Below are 23,499 nucleotides of genomic sequence, written 5' to 3' on the forward strand. Positions count from 1 at the left end.
AACCTGGGGTTCCGCCTCCATCAATCATGCATTCACACAAAAATACACACTCTTGTGTGTTACAGCCTGCTCAGTGTTTTATAACTAAGGTGTCACTTTATTTTTAAGCTCATTTAATAAGACAAGTTGAACCAGAACAGACTCATTTGGAGCAGCATAGAAACACATACAGTACACACATGGATCACTGTGTAGAGCTATGGGCAGCTTCTGCACAACTTCTATAATTAATTAAAGTCCCACTCCAGAAACATTTTCATTTTTATATTTGTATATAAAAATACTTTACTATAAACAATATGCAGTCTAACACAGCTTTTCCTCAAAAAAATTTCAGTGGGCCTCTGTAATAGGAATGAACATTGCCCCTCATTGTGCATTCCAGGATCTATGAATGTTGCCGTCATCCCTTATGTGGATTTGAATAATTTTGCACGCCCAATTTTTCAGTTTTTTATTTGTTAAAAAAGTTTGAAATATCCAATAAATTTCGTTCCACTTCATGATTGTGTCCCACTTGTTGTTGATTCTTCACAAAAAATTACAGTTTTATATCTTTATGTTTGAAGCCTGAAATGTGGCAAAAGGTCGCAAAGTTCAAGGGGGCCGAATACTTTCGCAAGGCACTGTACTTTGAGAGCTACTAAAATATATTGGTGTCTGGGTTGCATAGTCCTGTATATTGGCCCGGGAACACTGAGATCTTGTGATTTTAATCCGAGGGAGGCATTTAGACAGGTGACAGTTTGCTGCACATTTACCTATTTATTTTTTCAAAAAGATGTCATGCATTTTAGGTTCGAATAAGACTGTTTATGTAATTCCCAGGGTCTAACGCTACGTGCATGATATCCCGAATTGCACCATGAACACTCAGGAACTGCAACCTAGATTATAAATGCATTTCAGTGCAGGACTCATCAGTAATTGATGATGAGCAACAATCCCCAAAGTCAGGCTTTTGCATTTTTAATAAAATTGTTAAAGCCAATGGGAGTGAATTTAAAAAGTATAAACCTTCAAAATAAAAGCACCTTCAAGTTTGGCACTTGTTCACAGATTTACTATCTTTTCCCTTTGGAACTGTAACATAGTCTACATATAAAAACAAAGCAATGTGGCTATTGCTGCATACCAACACAGACAGTAAGCTTGACAGTGGGTCTGTCACTGTGTGGTTTGTGGGTGAGAGAGACAGAAGATGAATCATTCCCTCTAGAACAGAAAGATGAGGAGAATCTGTCAAAGTGGGGAGAGTTGCATCTAATTTCATCATCGGTTAATATAATTTTCTAGGTTAATCGTTTTTGCCCATTAAAAACTTGGAAAATTGTAAAAAAGCAAATATACATTTGCCATTACACAATTCAAAGAAATGCAGCTAGCTGATCCTAACTCTTGAGGATCTGCTGTTAGGAAATGGTTGCCATTTTTTTCTTGAAATAAGTAAACCAATAACCAAAATTGTGGTTTAATTATTTGCTGATTGAATAATCGATTAATCAGCTGGCCGACATTGTTTTAGCACTAGGATTTTTAATAGAATGTAAAGCCTAGTTTACAGATTAGTGCAGTATAGGTTAGGTACCACTTGCATAATGTATTTGGTTAATTTCACTGATGTAGCTGATCACTTCACCATCAGTGTCTGTCTGTTAACTTCATTTAGATAAAACAATCATTTCCAGGTTCAGTTTAAACCCCTTTTTCCACAATCCTTTTTTTTTTATTAAAACAGGTGTAAAATATAGACACGTGACAAATGAAAGATTTTGTAAAGTGCTGGGCCCCACGTGCCACCAGAACAGCTTCAGTGACCTTGGCATTGACTCTCCAAGTCTCTGAACTGGAGGGATGAACACCATTCTACTAACGGATACTCTCATGCGGTGTTTAGTGATGGTGGAGATGCTGTCCAACACGTTGCTCCAACATCTTGTATTGATCTTCAACTGGGCTGAGATCTGGTGACTGTGAAGACCACAGCATATGACTCATTCCATTTTCATACTCATCAAACCATTCAGTGACCCCTCATGCCCTTTGGATGGGGACACTGTCATCCTGGAAGCGATCACTGTTATTCAGGTTTCTCCTTTAATTTGTCCCCATTTGTAGCTTAAAGCTAACTCAGGTGGAGTTGTTCATGGGCTTTGACAGACAAGCAATAAACTAAAACATAAATGTTCATATTTTTAGTTGACTGATAGGTTTCTGACCGTATTTGATTGTTGAGGGTGAGTGAAATGAGCAGTGGATGCCTCTGCCCGTTTGGTCGTCACATTGACATTACTGCTGATTGTTTCTCAAAATCTAGATTTGCATAAATGTCACCTAAAAGGACAAATAGTGTAGTCATCCCTAAAATATCATCACATAGATTAAGAATCTGTTCATTAATAAAATAAATGATGGGTACAATGATAATGAAAATAATTGTTAGTTGTAGCTTTAAGTTGCTGTTCCCTGTCATTAAGCTTTAATTTTAGATATATGGTGGATGAGGTTAAATGCAAGTGAATAGAATGTGGTCATGGAAGGTCCCAAATATGGGTGTGACGAGATCTCGTGATATGAAATCTTGCGGTATTAAAACGTAACGATATTTCTTGTCGTGGTGAAAAGTTGTCTCACGATATCGGTACAAACCGGAACCAGAGCAGCAGCCAGTATGACGGAGTGTGATCATATGTTTATGTTAGTCCAGCAAAAACGCAACTCTCTGGTGTGTTTTAATGCACAAGGCTGCGTTGGTCGGGGAGTGACGGGTTGCAAGTGGAGTGTTGTAAGCGTGATATGGCCATGTTGTGACGAGTTGACATGAGTGGCTTCATTCACATTTCCAGCCCGCGAGTTTCTGTTGTGTTTTGGTTAGCTATGCTGCTAACGTAGCCTACTGTCCTCTGGCACCAATTCTACCACCAGTGTGACTGCACTGATGAATAAAAACACTGTTTAACATCCAGTACTAACGAAATGCATGGCGTGTTGTTGTGCGTTAACTGTGGCCCTAATTCCGCAGTGAACGGTAGTCAATGCTCATGCTAACAAAGTAAACAAAAGTATTCCCATGAGCGTCTACGTCCTGAAGGTCCCCCTACGTGATTGGTCAGTGCAGCACCCTTGTCGGGTGATAACGTAAACATATGATCACACTTCGTTGCTGCCTCATAGTCCAATATGAAACGTGCTGATTTAAGGCGAGGTGCAGTAATTGACAGTTAAGAGTCAGCTTATTTTTAGTTTACTTTCAAGACTTCCTCATTCCTCTGATTATTATGGTCAGATGAATGAACTATGGAGCACCTTCAGTAATACATAATGCATAGCAACAATGAGAAATACATACTTTAACCATCTATAGAAAGCCTTCATAAATAAGATTTAGCCTTTTTCCTTCCTTAAATCAAAGTTTGCTCCATTAGTGACCCTTTCTGGAACCAGTTTATTGTTCCTAATACATATGGTAGGATTAGGTTCTAGTGTCCTTTCTCAGCTTGTTGACCTCAGACACAGTGAAGCCTGTGATAAGAGATAACTGATGCATACCTTGATAGCCTCATCATATTAAATAAATATCCAAACTGGGCTTGTCGCTCACAGGCCATTTATTATTCAGATCACTGCTGTATCATTGCTCTCTGTCGGGTCCTATCTGATACCATAGAGATGTCCCTCCTTGTCCTCGTGCTCTGCCTCCTCCTCCTTGTCCCTTTTTCTCTTCTCATCCTGTGCCATCTGCCAGCTGCTGGTGGAGGGATGAATGTGGTACAGATTAAATTGCACTGCACATCCAGATGAATCCCAAGGGATTTAGGTTTTTGCTATTAACAGTATAGAGACTTCTCCGCCTGCTACTCAATATTACTGTAATATTTGTGTCTGTATAATTTCAAGTTGGAGAGCTTTTGAGGTGTGGGGTTAATTAGCCATAGTATCTGGTAAACTTTAAAAATTAAGAAAATGAAAACCCTATGAAAGCAAAGTAAGTTAGCAGATCCTAGCTAGCATTGGGTGAGAGGCAGGGTCCACCCTGGACAGGTCACCAGTCTATCCACAGGGCTGACACAGAGAAAGACAACCATTCACACATACAGGCAGTTTAGAGTTGCTAATCAGCCTAACCTGCATGTCTTTGGACTGTGGGAGGAAGCAGGGGTACCCAGAGAAAGCTCATGGCACGAGGAGAACATGTTAACTCCACACAGAAAGGCCTCAGGAGTATATTTTATAAAATAGACAATAGTGCAAAAAACTTGCTGTGATAATCCAGACCACCAGGTGAACTCTTTATGCAAAAATCCCATATTAATCAATTTACAGTGATATAAAACAGATTAATCAATAGTTTAACTAATTATTGAATTCCCAATTGTCTTAATACAAAATACAAGTTTTTGCATATGAGAAATTCATTTAGAAAGTATGATTAAAATCAAAAATGTCAAAGAGTAAGTAAACTAGACTCACGTATTCAGTGCCCCATTTTGATACTAGGGCTATGAAAGCATTTGTGTGTTTTCCAAGTAAATTGATGTGTGATATCTAGCCCTAATAACCTTCTGTTTGACATTTCATTTTTAATCTTTTCTTGGACCCATTATTTCTGTGATTTCACATTTAATGTTTATATCCGGTTTGTGTCTCTCCTAGGTTGTGCTCTGAACAGGATTTCCTTTGAGACAAAAGGATCATAATCTGAAAATCAGTTGCATCACGCCCCAGCCATGAGCCACAAGTATCAGGGAGAGGCAACGGGGGAATCAGGTGGGGAGCACAAGGTTCCTCTGAAGAACAGGCAGTCTAATGGGATGACTCCCGGGGAGCCTCCTGTACGTCGGTCCTGGAGGCCGTGTCAGATGCTCAACCAGGATGGGGAAGTGAATCCTCCTCCGCATCATCATCACCACCAACCTCCACACTACCACCACCCTCCTACAGGACGTGGACCCTCTCGGCACCGTCGGCGGCTCCCGTCAGGGCAGGGGCAAGGCCAGAGTCAGCCTCAACGTCCTGGTCTGGTCCCAGTGGTGGCTTCTTCCAGGCCGGAGGGGCATGACAGTCATGATGCTGAGACTCGTCCCGTCCAGCAACCTCGCCGTGCTGTCACTCGCTACCGCCGTCATGGTGACCCTAACCCCAGACTCAGAGGTCACAAACAGAGGCAGCCAGTTCGAGAGATCGAGAACTTTTCATCTGGGGTGGATTTGACAGAAGGTTCACTGGAGTTGCAGGTGCAGCAGCGTTCATCATATGATTCTGTAATGGACCAATCACAGGACAGTCCCCAGCAGACTCCCATTGCTGTTGTCACTCCCACCCACTTTTCAGCTGGTCCTTCAACCCATATTGTTCAGTTTCACCCCCACCACACTCCTCTCGTTCAGGCGGAGGAGGATCTCCAGAACTATGAAGTGGAGTGTGAAGTAGAATTGGAAGAAACTAAGGAGAAGGCTGAAGAGCAAGAACAGGTGCGAACAGCTACAGGTCAAGCCACCTCCAGCCATCATAATGACGTTCAGACAGTTGATGTTGGAGCAGAGGAGTGTGCAGAAAAGGTGGAGGAGGATCAGGAAGAAGTGATGGATCTTGTAATGGAGGACAGTGCAGTTCAGAGAAATGAAATCACAGATCTCTGCTCTGACACGGAGAGCGCCGCCTCACTCAGTATGGATGGGCCTCTCCACAGCCCGCCACCACTCCATTCACCAACTCCTGCTTCGTCCCCTGATGTTCCACTTTTTGCCCAGTTAGACCACTTCAGTGAGGACACCAGCATGAGCCCCATACCTGACAATGACCTACCTGAGGATGAAGATGAGTATTCGTCTCAGTCATGCTCGCTGTCGCACTCCACTTCCTGCTCTGAATCTTATCCAAAGACCTATGCTGACTTTTATACAGAGTCCCACCAAAAGTCTTACTCGGAGCCTGTCTACAAGTCCTATTCAGAGCCAAAACCCCATCCTAACTCTTTTCCTGAGCCCCTTAAGACCCCCTATCCTGAGTTACACAGAGAACCTCGCAGGCAACCTAGTTGGATGACTGAGGCTAATGAGATGCAGCAGGAGTCCCGCCAGGAGTCCCGCCAGGAGTCCCGCCAAGAGCCCCGCCAGGAGCCCTTTACCAGCCATAGACAGGAGAATGTACAAAAACCGACTCCATTCTTGCCCACCAAGGGCTGCCATCATGCCCCAAGGCAGGTCAGAGACCGCAGTTCGCATCAGTCCTCTCTGGACCGTTCTGTTGGCTGCCGGCTGCATCACTATGACGGTCAGTCTGACACTGAGGGAGATAATGTCAATCAAAGCCCCATTCCCAGAAGTTGCAGGCAGCCATCCAGGCAAGTTGAATTCCAGGCCAAGGGCCCCTCATCTGAGCAGAGTGGCTTAGGAGAGGCCCAGAATGGGCAGAACCCGGTGAGTCTTCCAGGGGAGGAAGGTTCAAGGGGCTCAGGAGATGCCATCAGCCTGGCCATTAAAGACATCAAAGAGGCGATTGAGGAGGTGAAGACTAAGACTGTGCGCTCCCCATACACACCTGACCAGCCAGTGGAGCCTATCTGGGTGATGAGGCAAGAGATCAGTCCCACGGAGGATGTATACCCACTGCAGACTGCAACTGGCCATGTTAGTATGACTTCACTTATTATTAGTCCTTACTGTATTAGATTTTTAGGAACGTGTCTCCCAAAAGTTCACATTCCTGTTCTGCTCCTTATTACCACTGACAAGGGTGGGGTAATGTTTTGGCTGGTGTTTGTTGGTTTATTTGTTCACAGCATAACTCAAAAAGTACTGAATAAATTTTGATGACATTTTTTAGGGAGGTAGGTAAGGTCCACTGAACTGCCTGGCAGAGATTCACACTCTCTCAGTGCTGTTGACAAATGCAGTGTTTCAAGCCCAAACTGGCAAATGTTGCATTTTTCTTCAGTAATAATAGATTAGAAATTTGGAAGCAACTGTTTTTGGGATCAGCACCTGGACACGATAGAGGTGTGTTTTCACACCCAGGCTCTTTAAAAGGAATTGATTGTTTAACAGTTTTTATTTTTACAGTTTTTCCACAGTCTGAGGGTCCTGTCATGTTGGTGGCAAAACGGGGCAAAAACAGAACAGAAACATGGGAAGAAGGCTGCAGAGTGCCAGAGTAATTAATAGTGGCAAAATCACAGAAAACCTGTGCTGTTAAGAATATTTTCCGAATACTGAGAAAATGGTCCCATGAATTTCCAGGCTTAAAAATGAAGAAACCTAACTCAGCTGCAGTTATCTTTTACTTTTCAGTGGCACTGCTAATTAATGTTGTTGATTAGACAGTGCATCAGGCAGGAATTAAAGAAATGGTTCTGCATTTTGGCTTGTTTTGTCTTTTCAAGTGTGAGAAGCAGCTGGCCTGGATGCCCAAATCCTGAGTCGTGTATTGTCTGAATAGGATACAGTAGATCCTGATGAAGGCTCTAAACACTGCAAATGTCGCTGGACATTTTCCTTTCTTGTCTGAATAAGATGTCAGCACGAGTTGCTGTAGATGCATTGCTGTTTCAGTGGCGTGATTTTTCTTTTCTTGTTTTTGTTTCCTTCTCCCAGTCCTCACCTCACTCCCCCTCTCAGTCGATGTCTGAGTCTCCATTCCACTCTGCCACAGTTTCAGTTCGGGAGCCGCTCAGTCCGCAGAGAGCTGAGTCATCCAGAGCACTTCATCACCAGCCTTATCACGAGCAGCAGCCCCAACACAACCATCACCACCACCAAAGCCACCAGTCACAGCACAGGGACGTGTCGAGGCCGCCACAGACACATGCACAGCCGCAGTCATACAGTGGTCAACAACAGATTCAACACCAACAAGAGCATCAGAAGCCTCCACCTCAACAGTCGAGGACACAAGTTCAACAGTCGCCTCCACAGCAGTCGTCTGTCCAGGAGGTGAGAGGGCTTGAACAGACACAGACAAATCAAAATAAAAAAGACACTCGTATAACTCCAGCAATTTTCTTCAATATCCATTGGGAGTAGTATGGACCTCTCTGGTTACACTTCAGACAGGAACATCAACATGTTAACAGAGACCAGCATGGACCGCCAAACCCCAATAAACTGTTAAGTTATTAAAATTTCCAAATAACAAGCCTTTACTTGCTTCTTGAATACAAATAGTTATTAGATCCTCAACCCTAGAAGCCCATTTTAAATCTATAGAAAATTTTAAAACATCTCTGGTTTGGGAATCTCAGGTATGATGATAAATCCTGAAAAGACAGGTGTCTTTTGTAAGGTGTTTATCTGCCAGCAGCTAAATGGCTGACAGCAGTGGAAGTCCTGCAGAATTTCAATGAGTTAGGAGAGACCTGCAGTATGTGAGCAGAAATGATGAGAGTGATGATGATGCCTTTCTTGTTGTGCCTTCTCAGATTCGCAGATCTCTTCCCCCGTTTCCCACATTTGTGGATGGTAAGTAGTAGAGATGAAAAAAAATCATCCATTATTTTTATCTGATGAGATCAAGATGAATACTGGAGCAGTTATGGTTTCATATACACCACTATGGTGACATTTTATTATACTGTAGATGCAGTTTTATTCATCATTGCTTTATTTTCACTCTCTACTCTGTATGTGTGTGCATGTGCCTAACAAGTGCGTTTGGTTCATGCAGTCCCGGGACCATGTGACCCCGAAGACCTAATTGATGGCATCATCTTTGCAGCAACCTACCTGGGTTGCACCCACCTGCTGTCAGAGAGGACGCCCACAAAGAGCGCCCGCATGCAGCAGGCACAGGAGGCCATGAACCGAGTTCGGGTGAGAGCAGACTACATTCGTAGGGTACAAGCAGTGGACACTGCTTCTTTGATTCCACCGCTGGAATGTTTGACAGCGCTATCTAGTGTGTGCGTGTGCGTGTGTGTATAATATTCATGCTCAGAATTGGGACACTGAAATAAAACAGTGGAGGGTAAAAATAGTGCCTTCTCTAGTGCAGTCATGTCCATAGGTGTTCGGACAGTGACACAGTTTTTGTAATTTTACCTCTGTACACCACCAGAGTGGATTTGAAATGAAGCAGTCAATATATTTTAGAAGTGTAGGCTGTCAGCTTTAACTGAAGAGGTTTAATAATAATATCACATTAACCGTTTAGGATTTGCAGCCATTGTTATGCATAGTTCCCTCCATTTTCAGACACTCAAAAGTAATCAGACAATCTAACATAACACTATATATAATTATTATTTTCAATTCTATATACTTCAGAATTCATCCTGCTACTTCTGTCAGCAGTCACATCATCAGCAAATACCAGTCATCTCGTTCCACTGGAAGCCACGTGTCCATGCCACACATGGTTTATCTGTCAAGAGGGGTCTGAGTTTGTTTGGAGCGTTCACATTTACACAAAACACGTTGATTAATCACTCAGAGTTCGTTTTGAGGGCTGAAAGGGACCAAATGTGAAAACTGCCTAAACTTCAGTGATATTGTACAGTGGTGTGAAAAAGTATTTGCCCCCTTACTGATTTCTTATCTTTTTGCATGTTTGTCACACTGTAATGTTTCAGATCATCAAACAAATTTAAATATTAGTCAACGATAACACAAGTAAACACATCATGCAGTTTTTAAATGAAGGTTTTTATTATTAAGGGAAAACAAAATCCAAAACTACAAAGCCCTGTGTGAACAAGTGTTTGCCCCCTAAACCTAATAACTGGTTGGGCCACCCTTAGCAGCAACAACTGCAATCAAGCGTTTTCGATAACTTGCCATGAGTCTTCCACAGCGCTGTGGAGGAATTTTGGCCCACTCATCTTGGCAGAATTGTTGTAAGTCAGCCACATTGGAGGGTTTTCGGGCATGAACCGCCTTTTTAAGGTCATGCCACAGCATCTCAATTGGATTCAGGTCAGGACTTTGACTAGGCCACTCCAAAGTCTTCATTTTGGTTTTCTTTAGCCATTCAGAAGTGGACTTGCTGGTGTGCTTTGGATCATTGTCCTGCTGCAGAACCCAAGTTCGCTTCAGCTTGAGGTCACAAACGGATGGCCGGACATTCTCCTTCAGGATATGTTGGTACATCCAGTGTGGTGCTGTACAGAGGCAAAATTACAAATATTGTGCCACTGTGCACATACTGTACCTTTGGACCTGACTGTAAATGGGGAGTGATTTTGGACACAGCCTCTCTTTTTCACAGCATGAACATTTTAAAGTGTGAAGCTCATTTGAAAACACACAACTTTTAGTTTTTTCATTTATTGGTGCAGTCCCTGCCTCTGTTAGCAGATGTCGTCAGTTTCATGGCTAAATACAGATTCATGATTTCATATATTGGAATGGAAATAAATGGTATAGTATCATATTATTTTAGATCAAAACAGGAGATTGAATTTTGGGGTAATATGTCTGTATGTTCTATTTTAGTTGATAATAATATGGGTATCAAGGAACACAGATTAAAGCGACAGCTGCTTGGTTTAGAGATGCAGGACATTTTTAACACACCTGGACACATCATCAGTGATAGAATAGAGGGTAACTTCATATTTGGGTCTTTTAAAGTCAGAAACCCTCGGCAGGCCGCACAGCCACTGGCTGAAAAGTTCTCGGGTTTGTGCTCGATGCATCATCCACAGATCACTGCTCCACAGTCATACAGGCTTCTCAGCTATATATACTGTAAACTGTAGTTCAAGGATGCAAGGCCCTGGAGACTGTTGAGCTGACTTTCTGCTCCAGTCACACCGTACCATGTCAAACAAGCATCATGCAAAGGGAAAAAACTTTTTAACTTGGATTACATTAATCAGTACATGTAAATGTGGCTTGTGTCATGTGCAGTATGATTTCATGTTTTTTCAGTTCGCAAGAGAAAAAATACCCAGAGATGATATTGGTATTCAAAACAACAGATTTGTGCTGGTTATATATACCTATTTTGAGGACAGGATGTGTCAGGGAGTTGAGAAACATGCCTTAGAGTGACAGCGTGGTGGTCAAATGTAGGACTATGTGAGCCTGAGGGATGAGCAGTGAGATGTTGCCATTTTGGACAGATGAACAGAGAAAGTCAGAGGCAGGCTAAGAGCAGGAGCTGAGTGGAACTCTGCTGTCTGGACTGTTGACTGACATTTTCAGGACATCGCCCTAGTTAAGATGTGAGAATTCTGCTGGGAGGGAGAAGGTTCGGGCTTGCACAGGGATGACGGGGAATGCATAAGTCAGTTTGGTTTTTTTTTTTAGAGCAGAAAAGACAGAATGGAGGCTCACTGTCTTGACAGGCTGGGTGGCAGTAGTAGCTGATACAGAGGGCTAACATTAAATGAAATTTATAAATGAATTCCCATTATATGTAAAATGTGTTATTTTTAGTTGGACATGAAGGATTAAATATAGAAATGTCCAACTGATCATTCTAAGCTCTCCAACTGACAAAATACAGCCATTAAACAGCAGTATAATGGAGAAATACACTCAAAAGTAAATGAGTAAAACGAATTACTTCAAAGTCTGCGTGTAGAAATATCTTTCACGAATCATGACGTGGACTTCAGCAGCCTTAGCTCCATAGGCAGGATGAGCTGGGATAGTAGAGAAAGCTCAATGCTGATTATGCTAGTTAGCTTATATGTTAGCAGCATTAACAGAGGTCTGATTATCACCATTTATGGAGGTGAAATTTGAAGGTAACAGTGTTTCGAGTGGTACAGTAAAGGCACAGTACACCCTCCATTGTTTTTAAACTTCACAATGATTCAGAGCAGTGTCTCTCTTAAAGAAACCTCTAGCTGAGCATAAATGCTACAAACACTGGCTGGAAGAGAGCATATTAACCAGGCAAACAGCCAACAACTTGACCTTCTATAGCAATAGGACAGCAACTAATCATGTGCTTTACCTAAAGTGGCAAGTCACAATGAAAAAGACCTGGTAACATTAACAGTGGTCATCTACATTTGGTTAATTTTGTAACAGTTGTATCTCTCGAAATCAACAGTTGCTTCCAAAAATGTTATGCAGCTTTTACTGTTTGAAAATTGTATTTATAAAGTAGCAGTTTAAATAAGACAAATCTAAATTGTCTGTCCCAAGGTAGAGCTTCCACAAAGTGTCCAAAATAGTAGGACCACCTCTGCTGAGAAGAAGCCAGTTTGAGAAGCACCAGCCCTGAGCTGTGATGAGGCGTCTGCCAGAAACACATGAGGCTGCTTTTCTTTCTTCAGGGCTGTTTTTGTCACACTGATGAAGAGAGAGCTTTTGATAATGTTTGCTGCTAATGCCTCTGGCAGCCTGCTGTTGTCAGATGCGATAGACAGAAACATCACTGTCCTCCCCCACACACACACACACACACACACACACGCACCTTTAAGGTCCTTTGGTTCATTAATCTGCCATTTGGAATTGAGACCGTCAACAGGGTGACTGGGTTTTTGTTAGTCCTCTCAAAGTTGTTTTGATTAGTGCCGCTCTAAGTTTCTGTTCTGCCTTCGATCCCTGCAGGCAGCTCAGAAGCAGGCGAAGAACAGGAAAAAGGTACGTTCCTCTTCTTTGTCCTTTGTTTCTCTGTGATTGTCCAGTTTTATGGAAAAGATGACTTGTTTCTACAGAAATATGTGGAGAATGTCAGTACACAGGCAGTGTGTTAATGAATCTGTTCTGATTTTTGTTTCCCTTCCTTTATATTAAAGGTCTGGTGTGTGGATGCCATTTGCTTCCTTTATTTTTAGCTCCAGTGTTGCATACTGCACATTGCGTGAGACATCAGTGTTTTGCCCTTAATTATAGCTGTTAAGGTCGCCCGCGCTGCGCTTTCCCTCCGCTGCTGTTCATCAACTTGTTGCTGCTTTGTTCATTTCTTGTTGTGCTGTGCAGAGCCCGGACGGGGAGGCTTCGTCCACTGCTGAGGTTGACCTGTTCATGTCCACCCAGAGGATCAAAGTACTCAATGCAGACACTCAGGTAGAAAAATGATCGTATGAATTCCTTACTGTACTTAAATGCTTTAAATCCTGGACAGTTTCATCATATAAGGAGAGATGATCCCATAAAAGAAAGCCAACAGGTTAGATTTAACCTACATTCACTGCTTCAGAAATGTTCTTAAACAACTTATTCTGCTGACAGTGTGATGTTGTCGTAGCAGGTCTTTACCAGGATCTCATAGAAAACAGGTTAATTACTGGTGCCTCATGTCTTTTTTTGATCATCAGGAATCTTTAATGGACCTGCCATTGAGGACAATATCCTACATAGCCGACATCGGTAACATGGTGGTCCTGATGGCCCGGGGAAAAATGGTTCGGTCTCGCAGCGCACAGGATAACCTGGACCACACAGCAGAGCAAACCAGCATGACCCACGACGACAGACGGCTGTACAGGATGATCTGCCACGTCTTCGAGTCCGAGGATGTGAGTTATTGCAGCTGTTGTAATAATTTAAATTGTTACAGGGTATCTGCAGGTCTTAAAGTCAGCAGAATCTAGTTTGCCTTAGAAGGTATTAAAATGTCTTACATTTCATTTACAAAAGGCTCAGATATTTTTTTTCTTGCCTGTTAGGCAGTAATGTTAGTTATCAAATGGTTTTGTGTTCAGTGGCGGGCTGTTGGGACACACAACACTCTCCCAAATTGTTTTGACATAGGACTGTGCATAGATGAAGCAGTTTAATCCTCTATGTGGAATTTTAGTTTGCAAACACTCCTAACACCTCCTGGTTTTAGGGTCAAGGTTAGAATTATGTATAGATTTAAGATAAAGACAGAGAATGTCCCAGGTCGGTGAGGGTCTACACAGGTCTAGTAGTACCCTGCTATGTGTGTGTGTGTGTGGGGGGGGTTTACTAGGACATAAATAAGCCTTTTCAAATTGAGGTCTGCCCAGTTTGTCTGTGCAGTTCCACCTCCCACGGGCACTGTAAAAGCTCCCATCCTGATCTCTGTCCCTCAGGCCCAGCTGATAGCTCAGTCAATCGGCCAGTCTTTTAGCGTCGCCTACCAGGAGTTCCTCAGGGCCAACGGCATCGACCCCGAGGACCTGAGCCAGAGGGAGTACAGTGACCTGCTCAACACTCAGGACATGTACAACGATGACCTCATTCACTTCTCCAAGTCGGAGAACTGCAGAGACGTAAGTCAGCCAGCAGGTGGAAGCAAGTGATGGGAGCCTTTAATTTATCACCTTAAAAAAAAAAGCTTTTGCTGGAAGTAATGAATAGAATATTCAGCTTTACATACCGCTACACAAGGTGGTTTTAACAACCGCTGTACATCTAGATCAGTGTTTTTTCTGTTCAGGTCATATTTAAACTCAGATGAGCTAGTGCCATTGTTATTCTGAGCAGCCTGTTCTGTCACTTTGCCTTCCAGTCGTTGTAAATGAGCAGCTGGTTCTGGAGATGCAGCTGGTCATTTAGTTAAAAAAAAAAAAAAAAAAAGTCCCTCTCTTCAGTATGAAGGTGAATTTGAGACACTCAGTGTGGTCTGACCTCAGACCCTGCTGTCTCTCATTTTTCAGGATCGTACAGTTGGCTGTTCGAAGCTTAAAGTAGGCACAGCATTGTGTTTCATGTTTGGATGATGGCGTTACCTCACTAGATGTTTAACTTGTGAATGATATGTTTCCGTAGTTTATCCAGCATGAAGGGGATTTGCTTGAAAATGAGGAGTCTGAGTAAAAGCTCATCCTGTCTTTCAAAAGGGACTGAAAGAGACCAACTAAAGCTCAACTTGATTGCCTGCAGGTTTACATTGAGAAGCAGAAAGGGGAGATCCTGGGTGTGGTGATAGTCGAGTCAGGGTGGGGCTCCATCCTCCCTACTGTCATCATAGCCAGCATGATGCACGCTGGTCCTGCTGAGAGGTCTGGTCGACTCAACATCGGAGACCAGATCATGACCATCAACGGGACGAGCCTGGTGGGTTTACCGCTCAGCACCTGCCAAAGCATCATCAAGGTACGCTGCACCACACACCAAGGAACAGAAAGCAGGACTCATCACTGTGGATGTTGGTAGATTAAGGGCGGCTCAGTGCAGATGTTGTTTTACAACTGTCTCCTCTTACATGAAGTTAAGCTTTGAGACGGGTGTGCCTGCAGCTTTTGTATGGTTCTGTGATGCATCCATTGTCATAGCTAAGCTGACTGTCGTCCATCAGGGTCTAAAGGCTCAGTCCAGGATAAAGATGAACATCGTCAGGTGTCCTCCTGTCACCATGGTGCTCATCCGCAGGCCCGACCTCAGATATCAGCTGGGCTTCAGTGTCCAGAATGGTATTGTGAGTATCATGACTGATCGCTGCCACTGCACCACACACACCCTCGTGTGTGGAGGACATAGCCGATACTGCAAGATGGTACTGTTGTTATATACACTGCCCAGCCACTTTATTAGGTACAATAGTATGCACTTCAGTGCAACACTTCCACCTTAACATCTGTGTTTATGAAGCTCAAAATGTTTGTTTTTGGTGAAATTGTCAAATGTATAAATTCGGTTCTGTTGATTATTGAGGTCATAGTTAAATGTGGTGTTGTACTGGACCACATTATATTCAGGGGTGTGTATATTTTGTCCTCCCCGGCTACATACATGAGATGGTCAGAATATTAGGAACACCTCAGAGTATAATGTAGTTCAGTACGACAGTACCTGTATTTAAGAAGAGCTTTTATTTTTGCAACATACAAACCAGTGTCAGTTCCTTAGCTACAGACATGGAGCAGTGATGCTTTCGATAATGTTCAAGGACGCATTTACAATTTGAATCAATGACATCAGTTATTACTGCCACTCATTATAAATGTTGTGCTCTGGCCCAGTTTCGTGCTGGAGACGGCCAGTTTGAGTCAGGTCCCTGTATTCTCACTTCCTTTATGTGTGTGTTGCAGATCTGCAGCCTGATGAGGGGAGGTATCGCTGAGAGAGGAGGCGTCCGTGTTGGTCACCGCATCATTGAGATCAACAGCCAGAGTGTTGTTGCAATACCTCATGAGAAGATCGTTCAGATCCTGTCTAATGCCATGGGAGAGGTAGGAGCAGCGCTGGATGTTTAATTTTCTTTCAAAACAAACTTTTTCCCCCTTAAACTGTCTGTCGTATTCTTTCTGCTCCAGATCCACATGAAGACGATGCCTGCGGCCATGTACCGTCTGCTGACGGCACAGGAGCAGCCTGTCTACATCTGAACACACTTCTCCCTCTTCACTGTTGTCCCTCCATCTTTGACTTGTTCAAATACCTTTCACCTCTCTATATCCTGTTTGATAGCACTGGACTTGCCTTAATCTGTACAGCCCACGGTCATGTAAATACGTGCACCTGCAGTATGACAGCAGAAGGATTATCTCACTAGGTCAAGTATTAATGTGACGTGTTACATTTGACTGAAGCAATATCGTGGGTTTTATTGTGCATATTTAGGAGGCAAATAGTAAATATTATCTTGGGTTAAATAGCTGTTAATACCTGAATGTACTCAAATCATGTTGGACCTCTGAGTTGTCAGGGTGACCCAATTCAAACCCGAAGCGTTCAAGTCAAAGGGGAATGCATGTACAGTTCTGCTGAATAAACTAAAGGAAATGCAACAGCTCATAAACTCTGGTTTGTTTTATTCAACAGGATTTGAACTGAAAGCAGCTGGCTGTTAATTCAGAAAATGAATTTCCTGGTCAAGAGCACGGAGGTATGCAAGAAACCTTTCAAATCTATCACCACCGCTCTAAAAGATTTTAAATACTTTTTCAAATTGTTTTGCTCAAAATTCACAGCAACTGTTAGATGTTGGTTGTGTAGTTCTAGTGAACACTTCCAAAAAGACAATTGTTAAAAAAACAAAAAAACAAAACATGCAATGTAAAAAAGAGATTTATTTCAGTTTCCCAACAGTCTGTTCTGCAACACTTGGGTTTCACAAACTAAAAAAGAAAATCAGACATTTAGAAGAAACTAATCAACATGATTGTCATCACCACATTAAAGGCTTGACTGGGTTCAGTGTTAACATAAAGATGTGATTGTCTGTGCTGCACGCAGCTATAGGGACGGTCATACAGCATCAGCTTTATGCTGTGCCCCTTAGGTCCAGCTCAAACTTTAATTTTTCATAATATATGTTTACAGTGACATTTACCTGGTCCATCTGTTCCAGCACGGGTTAAAAGCTTAACAGACACCCTCTCCAAAATACAGAAGTGCTGTGTATTCATCAAAGACAAACACTGGCCCCATTTCTCATATGTACTTAAATCGTAAGTACAGATGTTGCATTAATAGTTTGTTTTGTCAATAACATCTGTACTTTGTCTTTGGTGAAGGGAATGTACTTCTGTATCAAACAGGCAATAAAAAGAAGTTTTAAGTTGTTTAAATGTACAGCTTTGTCACTTCAGACAAAAATTTATACAGTCAAGATTTTTTTTTTTCTATAAAGTTTCTTTCCTTGGCCTGACATCAGCACTATGAGGCACTTGAGCATCTGCTGTTTCCTAGAATACACACGTTAAATAGTGTAGTGTAGATGTCCAGTGAAGCAAAGACCAACACCTACAGTATCTGACATCAGAGCAGCTGCTGACAGGTTGGGTAAGGTCTGTGGATTTTCATTTTGACATGAGGAAACCAAAATCAGAAAACAGACCATTTCCTAATTGCTACTTAGAAATAAGGAAACAAAGAAATTGTCTTTTTTTTGTTTTACCACAGGAACCAAAACAAATGATTATCTGAGTGTGATATGTTTACAAATGGAAATCGTAGAAATAAATCAGCATATAATGTTCGATTTCAGATCGTATGTCTGTCAGTTGGGCCGAGGGCAGAGACACCGGAGGAGGCATGCACTCTCTGCATTCAGATAAAATCCTTCCTGCAGGGTTGTGCAGAGGTATAGAACATAACCACCTTGATACAATCAGAAAATAACATATCACTTTGAGTTAGTTTTATTCTGGCTAACGCTGCTCCCTCTCTTCATTCATACCATAGCTCACTCACCCATCACTGCGCTCTCTCTCACTCCTCTCTCTGGTACAAGCAGTGAAAATTGGGCATAATTTTCCACTCCGCAGAGAGAGAGAGCGCAGTGCCCTGCACCCTGTGTGTGTAGTTAAGCTCTGCCCTCGGCCCAGCTGACACACAGATCCGAAATCGCACATTATAGGCTGCTTTATTTCCATGATTTCCATTTTTAAACATATCAAACGACCATTTGTTTTCGTTCCTGTGGTTAATAATCAAAACAAAAAAGGACTTTTTTGTTTCCTTATTTCTAAATAGCAATTAGGAAATGGTTTGTTTTCTGATTTTGGTTTCCTCATTTCAAAATGAAAATCCATCAGCCGCCAAGTACACATACCCTGTAACATACTGACACAGTTTTGGTTTTTACATTATTCTATGAATGTGCCTGAAACACACTAGTGAACAGAGTGAAGAGGTGGCACACAAAACTGCTTGGTAAAAGTAAAACAGATAAGTGGACAGTTTTCTGTCCAGTATCTATGGTTTGGGTGCAGCCTGGTGGTGGTTAGCTCCAGTTTGTGCTTCGTGTGTTTCCATTATATTCAAGTCCCAGAGCTCATTGTGTGGCCTCTGAAAGAGATCTTTGAAACATTCACGAAGTGGTTAACAACCCAGTGCTGTTCTGAGGGAACAGAATTTTCAAAGATTTTTCTAACCATCTGCAATAAAGATTTTTAACAAATTTTCAAAGTCGTGACTCTTTGAAGGTCAAGACAAAACATGCCATATGGTCTTGTCACAGACCACGTTTCAATTTATCTATTGAATTAGTGAGGAAAATGCGGCAGCTTCAGCTACCTGGGCAGGAAACTGAGGAGCACGGTTACATTAATCATTAGTCCAGCAGCACCCAGATGATTAGAAGAGTCTGTTTCTGTAAACTTCAGAACAGCAGAGAAATTTAGTTCAACAACCTCTGGGGTTTTCAAAAAAAGAAATGTTGAGCAATTATCTTTCATGAAATCAAATATGCAGCTCTGACTAGAATGTAATAGTAAAATGAGAGGTACAAACTGGTTACTAGAATGGAGGGAAAATACAACCTCACTTGTAACAAAAACATATTCAGACTCAAAAGTCATTTATATATATATATATTACAGTGAAATATCAGGCAGGTGTGAAGGCAAACTAGCCATAGCACACTGTATAGGTTGTGAGTTATGTGTTGTGTGTGTCACCTGGATCAATGCATAGTTTCTGCACAAACACTTCTGAAGTACAACATGTAGTGGGACGACAGCAGTAAAAACTGTCTGAAATTAGTGCAGACATCCTTTCAGACAAACAAAACATTGTGACAGTTTACATAAAGGTAAAACTGCATAAACTGTTACCAAGGCGACGAGTGCTGTCTGCGTGTAATGCTGTGGGATGCCACTTCCTGGTCTCCCGTCCTACAGCTCAGTGTCTTTGTATTTCTGGGGATCATAGTATCCCCTCTTGGCCTGGTCAGCCAGCTGTCTGCGGTACTCAGCCTCGTCCTCGTGTCCTCTGGTCTCTGAGTACGGTGGCCTGGATGCAGTCTGTGGCTCAGGGTTTGAGCTGGAACTGATCACAGAGACAGACAACAGTGACACAGCAGCACAGCTTTGCCTTGTGTAGGACTAATGGATCATAAGTTAGGACATCTTAATAAAAATAATCATCAAGAGAAGAGTAGTGCTCTCACCCTATTGGTTGAGGGCGGCTGAGGTTGGGTTTTGGCAGCTTCACTGGGACAGCGTAGATGTCTGGATGCTTCTGGGCGATTTCCAACTGTGTGAAGAGAAGACAAGATGACCCCGATGTGTCAGAACCAATCAACACAAGACATCCTGAGTGCATGGAACCCAAAGGACCACAAGTGTTTTTGCAGCTTTGTCCATCTGTTCAAGGACAAGTCCACATGAACACTGGAACACGTTACTGGTTTTAAGTCTTCCCTTACTGCAGTAATTTCGGTCCAAGTGAAGGGGGACAAAATCCAACCATCCTCATCCAGCTGACGCTAATGTGAGGCTTCAGCAGTTTGATTAACCCTATAAAACCATTTGTTTTGCTAGATGTTTATGAGCAAAAATAAAAAAAATCACCAAAAATGCCCCATGTATCAAATATGATACAAAGATAAAAAATAAAATAATATGGCACATTTATTCCTATATGCCTGGACTGTCTGCATAAATGGCAAATAAAAAATCTTGAATTTGTCTTTTGGATTTTGTTAAAAGGCTTAATAAACATCTCAGTTCCAAAAAATTAGAATGTTCTATTTTTTGATGTGTCAGGCTTTACAGGGTTAAGACTAATCAAGACCTTAACATTGGAAGATACCCACTCACACTGCTGAAGACCAGCTTCATCTGAACTTTAGAAAAAGGACTGGATTTGAGATTTTCAGTGTAAATATGGGCTGTCTCTAGTGTTTTCAGACATACTTGAAAAATATGAACTCAATCTTTAGGTCAACATGGAGGATCAGTCTGAGGCGCCTGAACTCCCCATCTCATCTGCTGCCAAACACATTCTGCTACATGTGCTGCTGTGAACACACAGTTGTGTAACACCATATTAATATGAACAATAACAGTACTGACTCGAGCATTTTCTGCCTCTTGCAACTCCAGGATCCTCTGAGCCCGGGCCAGGTGGTCCATCTTCTCAAAAGCTCGAATCTTTAGGAAAATACAGAAACTTAAAATTTTTGATGAGAAGTAATACATAGTGCAAATCCATGCAGTGTGACTGTTATGGAAGTGACTGCCACATGAAACATTTGAGTGTAACAGTTTTAATGAAATGAATATGTAAAGCACCATTATGATGGGTTATGGTTTTGAATGAAGGATTGAACATTCAGTTACCTGGACACCCATTTTCTATTTCACATTAGAAGCAATAAGAGTGATAGAAGAAAATGAAATTATTTAATATCTGAGAAAGTCTATAAATGCTGTTTGAGCAAAAAATAATAGAATATTTATGGAAGGAGAAATATGAGATTTAATAGGTCAAAAATCTGTCAAACAGATTTTGTTTTGCTGTACATTTTTGGTCAAAGAGCAATAAAGAATAAGTCTGACCTTGCCCATGAAAGATTTGTTGGCAGGGTCCTCCTTCTCTGAGCTCTGCTCCTCAGGTGGCTGGTTGAGGAGGGGGATGGTGGGCTTCTTGGCGACAGGAGGGGGAACCGGCCTGTTTCCGCCCACTGCTTCGCTGCTAATGGTGCTGCTGGAGCGTGAGTCAAAGCTCCGCGCTGACTCAGTCCGAGTCTGAGCATGCACCTGACACAAGAAAGAAGCGTTGAGGATATTTTGGTCCATTTGAAATCTTTATTTAGTGGCAGGCAGGATGGGCTTTGGAGAGGATGGTCTGCTGTTGTGCTCCTTCAAATTACAGCACGTACTCAGACGTGAGAGCTGCTGCATTTACAGCTTCATTTTCAAGGGCACATGAAGCATTCAAAGTGACATCCTTCCAGCCATGTCCAGCACCACACAGAAAAATGAACAGGATTTTAAAAATATCTTCACTAGCATACAGTATAGCAAGAAATTCACATCAACACAACTGAGGCTTTTGGTCTGGAATCTTGCCAAGACCATTTTTCAGCTCAGGTTCAGCAATGTGTCAGGGCTGAAAATCAACAGATAAGGTTTTAAATATTGAGAAAATAAACATTTAAACCTGGAAAATGTTAAAAAACATAATTCCCATACATAAGGACCAGTTTTTTAAAAACAGCTGGGTGTTTAATTTGTCCTTAGAAAAGAACTCCACGTGACTTCCAGTAATTCTATATGTGAGGGCTGAGTAACAATCCTTGATACTTTAGGACCAGCTGACATTTGTCTGTAGCACACTGAAAACTCCTGAATACAGTAAACTGGCATTGAATACCTTGTCAGACTCGTAGTCTTTAATCAGATATTTACCAATTTAAATCCAAAATCTGCCAATGTTAGATTTAGTGATGCAAAGTTCTTGTGTGTGTCAGCTTGTGTTCAGATAACATTTAGCATTTGAGAAATTAAAAAATGGGGTTTTGTACAAAAATGTGTTTCCACTTCTCAAAATAAGATGTCATAAGTTTTGGCAGATAGAGAAGATAACACCTTTTCTGAATCTGACACAATTTGCTGTTACTCATTACAGGACAGTAAAAAGAGAGTGATATTACAGAGACTTGGGGGGGGGTTCTCACCTTCGGGGGTTCGGGGACAAAAGAAGGGGGGGGACTGGGCTCTCTGTTCTGCTTCTCTTTGCTCCCTGACCTTCTCATACGAACCCAGGGTTCAGAGTGAGGCTTCTACACACACACACACACACACACACACGCACGGACACACACAGAGGATGAGAATTAATTGGGTGTTGTTAAAAAGGGTGAATCTACTCTGTACACGCTGTCTAGTATTTTATACATTATCAGCGGACATGCCCACCTCGTCTGGCAATATGGGTTCTGATGATCGGCTGATGGCAGACACGGGCTGGGGCTCGTCTAACGTCTCATCCAGCTCGTTGTCAGTGTAAGCCCCGCCTTCGTCTGCCGTGTCATCGTAGTCACTGGTCAGACGGCTGTCCATGCTCAGGTAATCTGCACTCATGGCTGACAGGTACGACATGCGGTCATCCTGGTGATCCAGGTCCTCCTCCGAACCGACCAGCTGTGGAGAACAAGTGACACAGAGAAAGGTGACTATACAAACCCAGCACAACTTAGTCAAACTCACATGCAACAGTAGAATTCATATTATTACTGTCTTCTTCTTCTTCTGTCTTTTAGGAGCCTGATATGCTTGATTAAGAATCCATATGTGTCTTTAGGCACATATGACTTCAAAATTCAGAGAAGTGGACAAAAAAATATAATTAACCTCCCGTCAGCAGCAGTGTAACAGCCAGGCAGATTAGAAGACTCACCTTGCCCTCACACACCCACACAGCTCTGTCCTGCTGTTCCTGAATTGAATCTTTCACGCTGCCATACCATGCATCATTGGCCGAGTTCAGGTCGATGGTGGCTAAACGTGTACAAAAATACACAAAACCAAGCTGGTAAGTTACCAAAGGCCAGATCTAACAGATCTATTCTGTGTTTTTCTGTCAATATGGGGGGTAAGAGTTTTTTTTAAATGTTTTATACATCTTCTGTTCAAGCCTGTTTGCTTCACTTTTAAGTGTTGCACTTATTATGACTCATGAAGGACAAAAATAAATACTTAAATAAAAAAAACTGACTGTGCAGAACCAGAGGAACTGTTTTTTATTGCATGCATTCTTCTTCCTTGTCAAAACCTGGCACCTACATTACCCACAATCCAACTCAAATGCCAAATGTGCAGTTGGACACTAGGTTGTGTTTTATGGAGATAAAATACTATCAAAAATGTTACAAATGTGTTTAACGTTTTGTCTGTAACAAGCGATTTGTGTGTGTGTCATGCTGTTCACAAATGCATGCTGTACAAACTGCACATAA

The 23,499-nt window shown here is 42.2% G+C and overlaps 2 protein-coding genes across 9 annotated transcripts in view; one reads left to right on the forward strand and one right to left on the reverse strand.

Annotated features, from left to right (window-relative positions):
• LOC109968673 (amyloid beta A4 precursor protein-binding family A member 1-like) overlaps nt 1-16,773 on the forward strand; it is a 44,909-nt gene extending 28,136 nt beyond the window's left edge. For all 3 annotated transcript variants that reach the window (XM_020615121.1, XM_020615119.1, XM_020615122.1), the window contains 12 exons: nt 4,654-6,629; nt 7,593-7,931; nt 8,417-8,456; nt 8,662-8,807; nt 12,507-12,539; nt 12,879-12,965; nt 13,217-13,417; nt 13,958-14,137; nt 14,751-14,963; nt 15,166-15,285; nt 15,899-16,039; nt 16,124-16,773. In XM_020615121.1, the coding sequence (XP_020470777.1) occupies nt 4,728-6,629; nt 7,593-7,931; nt 8,417-8,456; nt 8,662-8,807; nt 12,507-12,539; nt 12,879-12,965; nt 13,217-13,417; nt 13,958-14,137; nt 14,751-14,963; nt 15,166-15,285; nt 15,899-16,039; nt 16,124-16,195 (3,474 nt within the window). In that variant the 5' untranslated portion in view covers nt 4,654-4,727 and the 3' untranslated portion in view covers nt 16,196-16,773. The remainder of the gene's footprint in view (nt 1-4,653; nt 6,630-7,592; nt 7,932-8,416; nt 8,457-8,661; nt 8,808-12,506; nt 12,540-12,878; nt 12,966-13,216; nt 13,418-13,957; nt 14,138-14,750; nt 14,964-15,165; nt 15,286-15,898; nt 16,040-16,123) is intronic.
• Nucleotides 16,774-16,859: 86 nt separating this feature from the next.
• Nucleotides 16,860-23,499, reverse strand: part of tjp2a (tight junction protein 2a (zona occludens 2)) — a 36,752-nt gene continuing 30,112 nt past the window's right edge. For 4 of the 6 annotated variants that reach the window (XM_020615118.1, XM_020615114.1, XM_020615116.1 and 1 more), the window contains 8 exons: nt 22,941-23,041; nt 22,460-22,684; nt 22,219-22,323; nt 21,098-21,298; nt 20,879-20,893; nt 20,612-20,689; nt 19,705-19,790; nt 16,860-19,583 (listed from right to left, as the gene is read on the reverse strand). In XM_020615118.1, coding sequence (XP_020470774.1) covers nt 19,430-19,583; nt 19,705-19,790; nt 20,612-20,689; nt 20,879-20,893; nt 21,098-21,298; nt 22,219-22,323; nt 22,460-22,684; nt 22,941-23,041 — 965 coding nt within the window. In that variant the 3' untranslated portion in view covers nt 16,860-19,429. The remainder of the gene's footprint in view (nt 19,584-19,704; nt 19,791-20,611; nt 20,690-20,878; nt 20,894-21,097; nt 21,299-22,218; nt 22,324-22,459; nt 22,685-22,940; nt 23,042-23,499) is intronic. The other 2 variants (XR_002276151.1, XM_020615115.1) reach the window with 2 other exon arrangements.

The sequence above is a fragment of the Monopterus albus genome, unplaced genomic scaffold (genome assembly GCF_001952655.1).
Source record: "Monopterus albus unplaced genomic scaffold, M_albus_1.0 scaffold158.1, whole genome shotgun sequence".
Classification (NCBI taxonomy): domain Eukaryota; kingdom Metazoa; phylum Chordata; class Actinopteri; order Synbranchiformes; family Synbranchidae; genus Monopterus; species Monopterus albus.